General features: G+C 35.7%; 1 protein-coding gene across 1 annotated transcript in view; it reads left to right on the forward strand.

Annotated features, from left to right (window-relative positions):
• LOC101982181 (dystrophin-like) overlaps nt 1-15,672 on the forward strand; it is a 681,579-nt gene that overhangs the window by 628,232 nt on the left and 37,675 nt on the right. Inside the window, exons 10-11 of the mRNA XM_013354813.1 lie at nt 8,562-8,750; nt 12,964-13,145. Of these exons, the coding sequence (XP_013210267.1) occupies nt 8,562-8,750; nt 12,964-13,145 (371 nt within the window). The remainder of the gene's footprint in view (nt 1-8,561; nt 8,751-12,963; nt 13,146-15,672) is intronic.

Below are 15,672 nucleotides of genomic sequence, written 5' to 3' on the forward strand. Positions count from 1 at the left end.
TGTGTGTGTGTGTGTGTGTGTGTGTGTGTGTGTGTGTGTGTGTCTGCATGTGTGTGTTTATGTTTATTTGGCAATAGACTCTCTGTGTGTCTCAATGTTTATTTGGAAATAAACAAATTACAAATTAAAGGATTGGGAGCCAAGGACATACATGAACAATCTAGGGTAGTCTCGTGTTCTGTTTGCAGATTAAGGTTGAGGTTTAATTGGTAAATGCAAAATATGCCCATAAGCTCTTTTGCATGAAAGTGTACTGGCACTTAACATGCTGTGTAAAGCTGGACAATTTTGATTAGTTCGCAACCTGGGAGTTTCAAACCCTTCCAGGGTGTTAAATGACCCTCTCATAGAGATTGCCTAAGACCACTGAAAAACAGATATTTACTTTATGATTCATAATAATAGCAAAATTAACTTATAAAGTAGCAACAAAATATTTTTATGGTTGTGGGTGACTGCAACATAAGGAACTATATTTATATTGAAGAGTCAAAACATTAGGAAAGTTGAGAAATGCTGGTTTAATACGCTTGCAGAAAAGAGCCTGCTAGCTATGTCATTGCAGGCAGTTTTAATGGATTTGGCTAAATAAAATATTGAGTAAATAATCACTCAGAATAATAATAGATTGTATTATCTAGCATTTCTTTGTCATAGCCTCCCTTTGGGTTTTTCTCTGGTTGCATTTGTCAGATCTTGATATATGTAACATTTTTTTTGAAGCTGGAATTTTTTGCATTATACTTTAAATTGTTCTAGGTACTTCCTATAAAATTCATTTTTTGTGATATCTGTTTTTTTTTTTGTTTAGGACTGTTTTTCTTTATGATCATTTTTTACCCTTCTCAATTTTATAAACAGGGTTCTATCATGTTGTGAATGATAATAGTTAATACAAAAATTCTCAGGAAGGGAGGAAAAAATAAGAAATAAATGCTTAAATAGTAGACCAACAAATTAAATGTATACTGAGTGATATAAAATTATACTTAAACAAATCTAGTAAAAAAGCATACATACATGCAGGTTCCATATAAATATGAATATATGCTAATATTACAAAATACAATTTTGGAAATAAATCTAAATTTAAAATAATAAATAAAGGGATGTGCTTCCTAAGGTAATAATCACTAGCTACACCAAGTGATTTAATTTAAAATAATTTGTTCATTCACTTTTTGCTGAATTAGTTTTAGAAACAGATTGATAAAGACTAGTATATATCTAAAGGTGCAGTACCATCCCTTCTTTATGCACAGCTTTGATTTTAGCTATAATCACCTATGTATGCTGAACTCTAGTCTGAGTTATATTGAATGAAAATTTTTAGAAGTAAATCATTCCTACAATTTTAATTTACACTCTGCATTTAACAGTGTGATAAAATCTAGCACTGTTCTGTTTCATCTCATCTATGATGTGAATTAGTTTTTTATAAAGGTTATCCATGATGTATGTACTACCCTTTATTACTCACTTAATGTCCTCCATATTTATCAGAGTTTCTGTTACATTACAGTACTTGTACTCAAGTAAATCTTATAAAGTAGCAGGAGCAGAAGTGTCTCATTGCCCTGAAAAGTCCTAAGTTTTTAAAACATTTTGAATGCCATATTCTGAAGGTCTTTGAAGGGTTTGAAGGATTCCTATCTAACTGAAATATATCTCTATACATCTAGAAAACCTAACTAACATGACTATAAGCTTGACTATTATAGATGATTATCTATTAACCTATGTTTCTTAATTATGCATTACCTTTTTAAATGAGCTGCCCAGACACAATACCTCAATCAAGAGCATAAATATACATATAACAAAATTGACCTTAAATTTGTGTGAATAAACCAAGATTCATACCAATGCAAAGTATTGATTGCTATACCATATCCCCCTTTAAAGGTAGAAAAACATTTATAAACAATATTTGGGTGGTTTGGACATATTTCTTTCCAGACTGCTTCCTGCCTTTGGTTGGGAAAAATAATTAGGGGTTCATGGAGACATTTCAGAGGTTCTTAGTCCATCAAACCACATTAGTCTGGAAGAAATCCACAGGTTTTCATCCTCTTTGGGAAAAAAAGACCCTCTTTTGTCAAAAAATTTTAAAAAAACCACAATAATATGCATAATCTAGGCTCTCTATGTATATTCCATCTTTATGTCTCTTATTTTCTTACTCTATTACCTTTTCTACAAGTTTAGTATTTATTACTGTCTCATTACTCTTTGTCTTCTCTCTCCCAAGCCTATATACATTTATTCAATACTGAGACCCATTTAGAAGTCTTTTTTATCTAAATTTGTCTTTATTGCATATCTGTAATAATTTTATAATAAGAAGTGCTTTTAAGACAGTAAGCAGCTTGGTTGCAGTGGCTCTGGATACTGGCTCCACATCTCTCTGCCTTTTAATATGGCTGAGGTACCATTACCACTATCTCTGGGACTGCTGGATAGGACCCAAGCTCACCACTTTAACTCTGAGAAGGTGAATGTAGGACATAAACCTTTTTTATTTAAGTAATAGCTAAATCTGTCATGTGCAGCCTGGAAATATTTGTGTATGGTGGCTGGAATCTGCCATGCTCTTCTGCCTGTGTACTACTAGCAAATCCAATTCGGCCACCTGCCCAGGTCGGGGTGGGGGTGGGCACTGAGCCAAGGGCATGGTCTCAGCTACTTTCCCCCCAACCCTAAGTAGGCACATGTGCATTCAGACCTGAAGTGGGTGATTGGCATCAGCCCCAAATGGTTCAGACCATATTAGTGTGCCATTTTGTAAGGCAGAGGCTGCTTGTTCATTTCCCAGGTGCCCAGACCCAAAATAATTACACAGAAACTATATTATTTGCAATAATGTTTGGCCAATAGCTTAAGTGTGTCTCTATCTAGCTCTCATATCTTAAATTAACCCATTTCTATTATTCTGTATTTTACCATGAGGCTCGTGGTTTACCAGTTAGGTTCCAGCTGGTGGCTTGTGCCTTTTTCCTTGGCAGCTAGGTGGTGTCTCTCTGACTCTGCTTACTCTCTCTCTATATATTTCTTCCATCCTGGCTATATTTTGTTAAGCCATTTGCCAAAAGCAGTTTCTCTATTAACCAATGGTATTTACAGCATACCGAGGGGAATCGCACATCATGTGTACATCATACACCATACTTCATCTCATCAAGTGCATAATTTTACATTATCACAAGAAGAAAATATACAGTACAGCATGAGACTGAAAGAGCACATTCATGTAAATTTAAAAGCACATTGTTTTAGTTGTCCAATTGATATTACTAATTTTTGGGTTTATTTTTCTATACATTATTTACAAATTAACACTTTAAGTTATGTTGATATGTACACACACATACATACAGAGAGAGAGAGAGAGAGAGAGAGAGAGAGAGAGAGAGAGAGAGAGAGAAGGAATTCTGCAATAAATATTAAAAAATAATGAAGTAAAGTGACTGCACCCACCCACTGAAACGGTGGGGCTGATCTAATGGGAGCTCACCAAAGCAATACTGGTACTGATAGAGCATATGATCAAACCAGACTCTCTGAACATGTCGGACAAGGAGGGCTGACTGAGAAGTCAAGGACAATGGCACTGGGTTTTGATCCTACTGCATGGACTGGCTTTGTGGGAGGCTAGTCTGTTTGGATGTTCACCTTCCTAGACCTGGATGGAGGGGGGATTACCTTGGACTTTCCACATGGCAGGGAACCCTGACTGCCCTTTGGACTGGAGAGGGAGGGGGAGGGGAGTGGGGGAAAAGGAAGGAAATGGGAGGAGGGGAGGAGGTGGAAATTTTTAAGTAAAAAAAATAAAAAAAGAATATGAGAAAGAGGGTATTATATCAGAAATATGTCTAATTTTAAGGTTAAGAATTCACTTTTAAATAATATGCTAGATTTTTATAAGCAGATTCTATATTGAAATTTCAGATCCTACAAACTTAAATTATTGTTTAATTTTTTAGATGGGCCATGTGTTTTGTTTCATTAATGACAACCATAATAATGAAGTAGTTAAGAACCAAGTTTCTTTCTCTTTCAGAATTATTTTTCTTAAACTTTGTGTACATAAATATGCTTATATCTTCATTCATCCACAACCCAAACTCTACTTTGCTTTTATACTGTAATACTCAAGAATATTGTCTTTATATCTCTGTCTTCAAGAATTACCATGCTTGCATTAGGACATTTGAAAGGAAGAAAAAAAAAGAGAGTACTTAAAGCTAAAATATGTAGACAAAGTAGAGATTTTACTTCATAAATTTTAAAAACGGTAAAATATTGTTTCATTCATTAATTAAACTTTCTTTTAATTATTATTTTGACAATGTAGTTCAGGGAAAAATACTGTGATAAAGGTAAAAAGTTAAATAAAATAGGATTGAAACTTAGGAAGAAACTCATTTTTTGTTGATGATAATTCTTGAAATGATTAGTGTCTGCTTTCCCGATGCATGTAACTGTATAAAGCAAAGATCATTGTTTCTAGTAAACTTGTTTGGATGTCATATATGAGCTCTCTTCACAAACTCAGCTTCAATATGAAGTTCTATGATGATGAAACATATACTGAAATATTGAAACTAAAATCATAGATTTCTCTTAATGTTGATTTACTCCAAAATCTGTAATAATCTGCAATGAAAGACATTTCAAGAAGTGTATATTATTCAAAGTAGTCTATTGAAAATACACAAATGTGTAATTAAAATGGGTATTTTTCATTTCACATTTTATTGTGCCTTAAATTCTAGAAGACTTTTAAATTTTGCTTCGTTAACTCTATTAAAAAATCTGGACTCATATAAAATATGCTTATGCATGTTACTTAGACATACATATATTTACATTATACAAACCTATGAAAAACAGCTAAACATAACACTAATCCTTAGTGTAAGCAACAGACTGATATGTTAATTTTCTTTAATTTAAAATTATTTCTGCGTATAACTTAATAATAATTTTTAAGTTATTGATAACTAGCATATTAGAATTTAAAACAAAATTATATATACAAAGAAAAGATTGCTCAGAGCCCAGATGACAATTTTCATCATAATCTCATGTGTATAGATTAAAATATATATAGATTACTTTAGAAATATGAGTAATAGTTTATATGGTTTTAATTTTAAACATTTTATCCTTTCTTAAATATAACTTTAAGATGTTTTCTTTGAAAAAAAATACTTTTATTACATCCTTATACAAAAAATTAAATTTATGATTTATGTGTCTTAGATATATCTTCTAAAGTATCAATATTATGTGGATTTTATTTTTCTCCAATGGAAGCCTTTAAACATTAGTATAGCATAAAATGTTTTATGTTTTTTAAACAATTTTCACAGATGTACAAATGTAGTTTTGTTAATCTAATAACAATTCTTTTGTAAGTTTATCATTTAGAGACAATTATTTGAATATAACATTTCTAGTTCTTTAAATTTCTCAAGGTTTCAGGTTGAGTTGCAAACAACAGCAATAACAAAAAAGAGTTAGCTTAAATTTATAGCTATTCCTTTCAATTTTGTGGGGTTATATTTTTCCTACATTAATACTCTGATCTCTCAAAACTGAGCAGTTGCATAACCCAGTAACTTTAGGCTGGATAATTTTTTAAAAGCTATTATATCTGTATCTGTACAAACTTACTTGTGACTATAACTATAGGTATAACATAATTTGTGTTTCTTATAATAGGTTAAGTATTCTATCAAGTGCTTCATAAATGTGACATATTGTGCATTTGCTACTTAACATTAGACTCAATTAAGAAAATTTAAAAATGAGCTTTACTAGTTTCTATTATTTTGTACAATTACAGTTAGGAAAGCAAAAATGAGTTCAAACAGACTAGATTATGTATTTTGCATTTTGAAGCTAATGTGTTCCTTTGGATTTCATTCTCATTAAAATGTGGAAACACAAAGTAAATCCAGTTGTTTTTATTTAACTTCCGGCCAAGCTTATATTCTAATTCTCATCTTCATCTAGCTGGGTAATGAAGGACTAGTTTCAAAAAGGGACTGTGAATTGTTGTACATTTCCTTTGTATATTGTTGAGTTCAGCGTAAGTGTTGGCAATCCTAGGAATGTCACCTCAGTAATCAAGGACATGGTCAATATCCTTGATCCTTGATGTTAAGTGTAGATGATAGTAGTTGTTACCGTGATACTTTCATAAATGTTGTACTTGTTTCCTGTATAAGGAACTAACAAGTGTAAGGCATTCTGATAAGTGTAAAATTCTCAGCTTCACTCCCATAAACAGAGCCTGAATACAAGAATGACTATTTTTTTGGGAGCACTCAAAGGCAAGGCAGTTTCTGAAAGGTTTACAGCTTAAATCCAGCTCCTTGCTGTATTGTTCCTCTTCCTCTCAAAACACTCTCCACAGTTAAGTGTCAAGTGAAAATTAAAGAAGGAAATTGCAAAAATGTACCCTAAGAGGTAATGCTCATTTCTCTTTGCTTAAGTTGATCAGATATTTGTCTATGTCTCATAGTTCTAGGTGAAACCATTTTGAGTATGTTCTTTCTCAGGTTTTTGGAGTACAGAAACGTACTATTCATTCACTTTATTTTTTTTTAAAAATAATCTCCAGAATTTCTCATGTATTCAGGGTTTTGTTGCCGTTGTTTCATTTGGTTATTGGGCAATATAAGATATCAATTGTATAACAGCAGAATATGCCCAAATCCCCCAGGATTAAAGGTCAACATTTTGTGTTGTAAACTACTTTGTCTCTATTTAGGTCGTGGCAAGTTACTGCCACACAACACACTTTAGCCTCTGCAGCAAAATCCTTTCTCACTTTGAATGTATAATTCATCTCTTTGCTTTTCCATAAATGCCATTGAATAGGAGGGTAATTAAGGTTTATGGGGTCAGTTTGTGATAGCTTTCTATCAATCACTTCAAAGGTAATTAGATTCTCTCTTTTGAGTTTTGAGTACTTTGAATCACATTTCTCCTTAACTTTAGTGGCCTAGCCGGTAGTCTAAGAAAACAGTTTGACATCTTCCTTAATATCAATCTAATTGAACTGGATGAAGCACACTTCATATTTTTCTTATAACACTTCATACTTATTTGTGTTCTGGTATTAAATGTGTAATTCAAGTAATATACTGTAGGGATCTTCAAATATGTCTTCAAAGATATTTTTATTTTATTTTTTAAAAAGAAAACAAACTACTCTTTTTCACTTTACATACCAATCCTACTATATCCTACCCCTCTCTTTCTCCCAATCCCTCCACATATCTCCCCACCTCATCCCCATCCACTCCTGAGAGAGGGTAAGGCACATTGCTTTGGGGAAGGTCTAAGGCTGCACTCCATACTGTATCTAAGCTGAGTAAGGTATCCCTCCAAAGAGAATAGATTCCTAAAAAAAAGCCAGTATAAGTAGTAGGGATAAATCCTATTGCCTCTGCCAATGTCCCTGTAGTCTGCCCCAGCCCTACAACTGTTACTTACGTTTAGAGGGTCTGGTTTGGTCCTTTGCTGGTTCCTTCCCTGTCCGTCTGGAGTTGGTAACCTCCCATTAGCTCAGGTAAACTGTTTCAGTGGGTATTCCCATCATGATCTTGACCTCTTTGCTCATATTCTCACTCCTCCCACTCTTTAACTAGACTTTGGGAGCTCAGCCTAGTGGCCTGATGTAGGTCTTTGTCTCTCACCAATCTGTTGCTTGGTGAAGGTTCTATGGTGATATTTAAGATATTCATCAGTCTGAATAGAGGACAAGGCAAGTTTGGAAACCCTCTCCTCTATGGCTTAGGGTCTTAGCTGGGTTCATCCTTGTGAATTTCTGGTAATTTCTCTAGTGCCAGGTCTTTTGCTAGCCCCATAATGGCTCCCTCAATCAAAATATCTCCTTTCTTGCTTTCATCTCTATCCTTCTTTCTGGATTATCCCGTTATATCATGTTCTCCTCCCCCTCCCCTTCTCCTCTCCTCTTCCTCTTCGACCCTTCCTTCTCCCCCCCCCCATGCTCTTGCTCTGAATTTTGTCATGTGATCTTATCTATTTTCTCTTTCCAGGAGGTTCTATATATGTTTTTCCTCAAGTTCACCTTGGTACTTAGCTTCACTAGGATCATGAACTATAGACTCGATATCCTTTAAAGATTTTCTTAAAAAATAATTTAATGCATTTTTGCAACATGTAGCTGATGTGTGTGTGTGTGTGTGTGTGTGTGTGTGTGTGAAAAGAACTTATGGATGCCATTTTATGGCATTTAAGATTCAACATAAAAACATGATGCACTGGCCCACTCTTTAGTGTAATACAGATAAACTTTAATAAAATGTTAATTTGGTGTGGATTTCAACTTTCCTTTGAGAATGTCTGTGTGTGTTCATGAGAATGATAAAATGAAGGCTCACTATTTTATGTGTTTGCTGTTCATGCCTCTGACAATGCAAGTGGACATTTCTAGCATTTTAAATATTTCATTTAACTTATCATTTAATGTACAGTCTTCAAAACCATTAATTGTATAACATTCAATTTATTTTATTGTTCAGCATTTGGGAGCTCCTGAAGATAAAGCATTTGGCAGTTCATTGATGGAGACTGAAGTAAACCTGGATAGTTATCAAACTGCTTTAGAAGAAGTACTCTCATGGCTTCTCGCTGCAGAGGACACATTGCAAGCCCAAGGAGAGATATCAAATGATGTTGAAAAAGTGAAAGAACAGTTCCATACTCATGAGGTAAAGCAAAACACTGATGTATGAAGCTAAAGCCCATGATTTACAGTGACTAATATTTCTGCCTATTATTTTGAAAAAATAAGACATTTAGTTGCAAATATGTTTGTTTGTCCATGTGTTAAATTTTGAGATATTAGCAAATCACATTTGTGCTTTGGATGGGAGCAAGGGGCAATATTTGAAGTTTTGCTTTGGGTGACAAGTCTTTGTAGGTAGTAGCTTTGCAATGAATGACTCTTAGAAAAAGCAAAACTAAAGCCTTTTCCTTTATGTCAGAGCAAAACTGAGACTTCCTTTTGAAGTATAGTCCAGAGCACCTACTTATCTAAGACACATATCATGAGGACATGTGTGGTATCAGGTTGAGGGATCCTCAGTGAGCAAGATTTCCTGAGAGTATACAGTTGCTTATATTATTACCCACATCATACCCTTTACTCTCTTTACTTGATACAGGTCTTTTATTCATCTCTAGAAGACTTGATACTATCTATATAACTCAGGTTAGCCTTCATATAATTGGTATTCTCTTGCCTCATTGTGCCCAGCCTTTTGTGCTAGGATAATAAGCATGTACAGTTATTTCCTGCTTATTTAACTTTTCTGCAGGTACTCCTGTGAGCATCTTAATAAATATTCTGTCCTGAAATGCTCGACTTATGATATTCTTCCTTAGAAGTTGTCTAAAGATCAGTTTTCCCAAATTCATATTTGTAGTCTGTTTGTTGGGGTTTCTGCCATGCCTGGTTCTCACAGCCGCTAAGCCCCAAAGAAAATCACACAGAGGTCTCAATAAGTTATAAAACTGATTGGCCCATTAGCTCAGGCTTCTTATTATCTCTTCTAATATATATTAACCCATTATTCTTATCTATGTTAGCCACATAGCTCAGTAACTTTCTCAGCTGGGCAAGTCACATTCTGTTTCTTCCATAGTCTGGGCAGGACTGTGGAAAGAGCTTCCTTCTTCCCAGAATACTCCGGTTCTCATTGCCTCACCTCTACTTTCTGTTTGATTGTCCCGCCTATACTTCCTGCCTGGCTACTGGCCAGTCAATATTTATTTAAAACATGATTGACAAAATACAGTCAATTCTACCACACCACTTGGCCTTCTTTTTTTTAAACAAAGAAAAATATCCATAGTACATTTTGGGGGAAATGTGGGCGTAGTATTCCAGGCTACTTCCTGCTGGTTGGGGGCACTGGTTTACGTCTTACAGGGACGTAAAGAAAATTTAGAATTATGATCAAGTCCTGACTGTACTATCCTGTGAGTCTTGATCATCTCAGGCAGCAGTTTTGAATCTGTTCTGAATGTAGAATTCAGACATCCAGGCCATCTGTTCCTACTGGAGATTTCTCGGGTGGTCTTTCTTGATCAAACCTGATTCTCTTAACTCACAATGAATCCACAGCTTCCATAATGTTAAGCAGTTTTTAAAAATTTAAGTTGCACCATGTATAAGTCATACGGTACCGCCTGTATCCTGCCCAGTCTAAACTTTAACTGTGCTGTTATCACAGTAATTACGGTAGTTCCTGCCTGAGGTCAGCACAGTTCAGCTTAGAGCAGCCTCTCCTGCCCCAGATCCATTTGGTACCCCAGAGCCACACAGTTCCAGGCACACAGCACGTCCACATTGGTGCTGCAGTCAGCAGTTTAAATCTGAGACTGAGCTTGAAGCACAGAAACCCTTTTCATCCAAGTTACAGCAAAATCTGACACGCAGAGCACTGCGCAGTCTGAAAACAATGGCAGGAATCCGCCATGCTCTTTTGCCTGCCTAAGCCTGATTCTACCGCCTGGGCAGACGGGAGAGCTGAGCCATCAGCACGGTCTCAGAGCACTCTCCTTTCGATCCCAAGCGGGAACACAAACATCCAGTCCCATAAAATCCATTGAAACGCTTTAAAGCCAGAGTTCACGCTGGCAGCACAGCCCCAGGAAGCAGCGCTTTAAAATGACACAGCGTTTTTTCTGCTGCTGTTGCCGAATCAGGAACTCTCTCTACAGCACGCCACCAACAAACAGCAAAAATCTGTGTTAAACTCTCTCTCCCTTATTTTTAAGCCTTCTCAGGTTTTTAAGTGGAGTTCATTAGCACGTTGGGTGCCACTCTGTTGAAATAAGAGCGGCAAAGCTGCGTCCCCTGTACCCGGCCGCCCACATGGCTAGCTTAGCTTATGTCCCGAAATAATTACACGGAAACTGTATTCTTTTAATCACTGCCTGACCCATTAGTTTCAGCCTCTTATTGGCTAGCTCTTACATATTGATCTAACCCATTTCTATTATTCTGTGTAGTCCACAAGCTGGCTTACCAGGAATGATCTTAACCTGCATCTGTCTGGAGTGAGACAACCATGGCGACTCACTGACTCAACTTCTTTCTCCCAGCATCCTGTTCTGTTTTCTCCGCCTACCTAAGGGTTGGCCTATAAAATGGGCCTAGGCAGTTTCTATGGAAATAAAAGCAAAATCTCTTCTCCAAAGTAACATACCTTTTGACTTCAATTTCAAAGTCAAGGTATTTTCAAAATACCTATATTGGATTAATTCAGCAGTATTTATAAGCAAACATCTTTTAGCAGCTTTTGCTCCTTCTTCAGCATTCAAACAATTCAAAAAGAGCATAATAATATACAGTATCAAGAGTCTCTGTGTATTTTTCATCTTTACATGGCTTTATTTTAACTTCCATTTGTTTTACCTTTACTTTTTGGCTTTTTGAGACAGGTTCTCTGTGTATGGTTGTTCTGGAGCTCACTCTGTAGACCAGGCTGTCCTTGAATTCACAGAGATCTGCCTGTCTCTGTCTCCCCGGTTCTGAGATTAAAGGTGTGTGCTACCACACCTTGAACTCACAGAGATCTTTCTGCCTCTACCTCCCAGGCATTAGGATTAAAGCTGTGTGCCAATGAACCCAACTAACTACTCTTTTTTATTTTAAGGACTTTAACCTCTTTCTTTACTCTCCCAAACTTGAATATATTCTTAACACACTGTAAAACATTTAGAGGTTTTCTTCGTCTTTAAATCTCTCTTTACTGAATAAATCTCTCTCTTTTTCAGACCATGTGAGTCTTTAATTTACTAAGCAATATATGTGGGATTAAAGCTGTGGCTTTGACAGCTGGACCCAGCCCATTTCTTAGCTTTATGAGATACCAGCTTCATGGTGAAAGTATCAGCTGTAGCCATGTTTATTGCCACAACTCTATTATGTTTCAAGGTCTCTGCCAGCAAGCAAACTGCAGAAGTATGCTCAAAAACCACACTCAAATGCTCCCTAGTTGGACTGCCTGCCTGAAAGAGTCAGAGTTTGCCCTGGCAAGATGGCCTAGAAAGCCATCATTTTTAAACAGCATAGCTTTTTTTCCTGCTATCACTGAAAACCAACAAGCATGCAGTCAGCTTTTATCAACACCATGTAAGTGTTTTGTGGCAGGACCTATTAAGGAGCTGCAGAGTTTTGCAGCTAAAGCTGAGTCAGGAAGCCTCTCTTAAATGAGAGCACTTGCCTCTAGCAAGCAGAGCAGATCCAATAAATTGCTGCTACCAAGAAGCCATGGTTTACTCTATTCTTTACTGTCTAGAATTACTTCCCATACTCTCTCAGGTTTTATGTGGATGTAGTTGTCCATGTGGGTGCCATTCTGTAGCAAGGGGGCCTGTTTGTTGGGGTTTCTGTCCTGTCCAGTTCTCGTAGCCGGTAAGCCCCAAAGAAAATTACACAGAGGTCTCCATAAGCAATAAAACTAATTAGCCCATAAACTCAGGCTTCTTATTAACTATTGTAATGTATATTAACCCATTATTCTTATCTATGTTAGCCACATGGCTCAGTACCTTTTTCAGTGGAGCAGATCACATCCTCCTTCCTCTGTGGTCTAGGCAGGACTGTGGAAAAAACTTCCCTCTTCCCAGAATAGTCCTGTTCTCATTGCCCCACCTAAACTTCCTGTTTAGTTGTCCCGCCTATACTTCTTGACTGGCAACTAGCCAATCGGTGTTTATTTAAAACATGATTGACAGAATACAGACAATTCTCCCATACCACATATTTAAAGTGATTCAAAATTCTATGATATAAAAATGAAGATATACTTAATGAGAATATGTATTTATGGAATGCAGGTTTAAAATTGCAAATATGATTTCTCAATGATTTCTTCAAGTGTTGTATATAATCATCAACTTTTTTGTCAGGGTTTTATGATGGATTTGACATCCCATCAAGGACGTGTTGGTAATGTTCTACAGTTAGGAAGTCGAATCATTGGAAGAGGAAAATTATCAGAAGATGAGGAAACTGAAGTTCAAGAACAAATGAATCTCTTAAATTCAAGATGGGAGTGCCTCAGGGTAGCTAGCATGGAAAAACAAAGCAAGTAAGTTGTGTGTGTATGTGTGTGTGTGCATGTGTGTGTTGAACATATTAGGCAAGGACTTTATCTTTGAGCAATATCTTTAGCATTTTGTATTGTGAGACAGGGTCTGACCAAACTTCCAAAGATAGCCTTGAACTTATTATGAAGCCAAATTTGATGTTGCAATTGCAATCTTCTGCCTCAACCTTCAGAGTAACTAGTATTATAAGTGTGATCCTTTATAAACTGCTTCCATGTGAATCCTTATTGGTTTATAATAAACAATAATGTTAGTATTACATGTCTGAAATATTAGCTAATTAGAAGGCCAAGGCAGGTGGTGATCATCAGCAATATACTGACATCCTGTCATTGAAAAAATATATTTTTATATAGTTATTTATTTTCATTTTATGTGTATGAGTGTTTGTTTGTATGAGTGTATGTGCAACTAGTATATACTTAATGCCTTCAGAGTGCAGAAGAGGACATCAGAACCACTAGAACTAGAATTACAGATGTTTCTAAGCTGCCATAGGGGTCCTTCTATCTGAACCCTAGTACCATGTAAGAGTAGCAGCAAGTTCTCTTAAGCTAACCACTGATCCATCAGGGGTGTCAAGGACTGTGAAGGTCCATTTAAAAAACGCTGGCAAGGTTTAGCTTCTTTGCTATAATTTTGATATAGTTTGATACCTTAATCTGATTCTCAACCTAAGACATATAAGACTTTTCAGTTTTGTCTTGTATTCTGAGATGTTATAGCTGTATTTTTCATGTCTTCACTGTAATGGTATACACTTTAGCAAGTGTAGTACAGATGCTGAGTAGGTAGATTACTATCTACATAACTAAGCTTTGCAGAATTGTCAAAATTTTATCTATTTAATATTTTAACAATTTCTACAAAAGTTACAGTATGAATGGAGAAGCCATAAAACCACATGAAAACTCATGTGCATAAAATCCTTGATGAAAAATGGGTGACAGGAGCCTTCTCTTCTGAAGCATCACTCAAAACATTACTCATCTATTCATGAATATACTCATGGAGACAAGTTTCTCAATTGTGTTTGAAAAATTCTCATTCAAACACAGTGTGGCTGTGGATCAGTTTAAGAATATATCTGACTTACTGAAAAAAAAGATATTTTAAGAAATTTCTGAAAATGGCCTATTTCTTACAAAGGTAACAAGCAGAGTTCATCATTCTGTGTGTGTTGCTCTGATTTATATGGTTTGGTGTGTTTATCCATGTAGAGCCTAGAAAGACAAGCTAGATTTATATTTAAATGGTAAGAAATGAAGTGCCGCCGGGCGGTGGTGGTGCATGCTTTTAATCCTAGCACTCAGGAGGCAGAGGCAGGCAGATCTCTGTGAGTTCGAGACCAGCCTGGTCTACAGAGCTAGTTCCAAGACAGGCTCCAAAGCCACAGAGAAACCCTGTCTCGAAAAACCAAAAAAAAAAAAAAAAAGAAAAAAGAAAAAAGAAATGAAGTGCCAATGGTAGATTTGAATAAGATAAGGAAATTTTCCCACTGCCTTAAGTTTACTTTGCTCTTGCTTATGAAGTTTTCAAGCCTTAAAATAGAACCATGAAACTTGTTAGAGATGCTGGGAGGACTGCTGTGCCAGTACTACATTAAGGTGTGGCAACAGGGAGGTAGAAAACACATTTTGTGCTCAATTTGTTTGAAAGAATAAGTAAGGCATAAATTATAATAGAAAATTTCACAACTATATATTCCAAGCCAGAATATAGTCAGAATATATTAGTATCTACACATTGACAATGATTGCCCTGTTGTTATCAGTGTAATTATTTTAATGAAGACTAGCAGTAAAAGTTTTTGTCAAATCAGCTATCCCTAAATTCCCATAGCAAAATATTTTATTCCATATATTTGTCAGTATAAGTTATAGGACAGAGAGCTGTCAAATTTTAGTCAGATGTCCACAGTTTGTAAGGTAGGGATCCTATTTGCAACGTAACCATGGGAGTCTCAAAAACTTGATTATCTAAAAAAGCCACCCTCATATGCACCACCCTCCCTATAGTCACATGCATCTTCTTTTTCTAAATAATTCCTTTTTTTTTCAAGAAGAAAACAATGTGATATGTGCTACTTGTAATAACTAATTAATTATACTTTGAGACTGACTTGCAAGAAAATATAAATTCAACCTAGATTTAAAATTCCATGTGTTTTATTATACCACTTACAAAAATGTTCATTTGCATCCTTCTAGATGATTTGAAACCTAAAATGACAACATTACTCCCTAGCTACAATTGGTAACAAGAACAAGAGCAAAAAAAGCATTATTTAAATTTTAGAGAATATTTTAGGGATTTTGTTTTGTTCATCTTTTTAGATGATTATAAAAAAGGCAAGGTTGACTCCCAATTTTCTGAGAAACTGCCACACTGATTTGATATTTTCTTTTGTGATTCCTCTCCTTTCCAAATCTCAACTTTGACGGCAGTAAATCAACTCTGTGAAAGCTACACAGCAATATTGTTAAGACATAAGGTAATAAAGCATTT

The sequence above is a fragment of the Microtus ochrogaster genome, unplaced genomic scaffold (genome assembly GCF_000317375.1).
Source record: "Microtus ochrogaster isolate Prairie Vole_2 unplaced genomic scaffold, MicOch1.0 UNK71, whole genome shotgun sequence".
NCBI lineage: Eukaryota > Metazoa > Chordata > Mammalia > Rodentia > Cricetidae > Microtus > Microtus ochrogaster.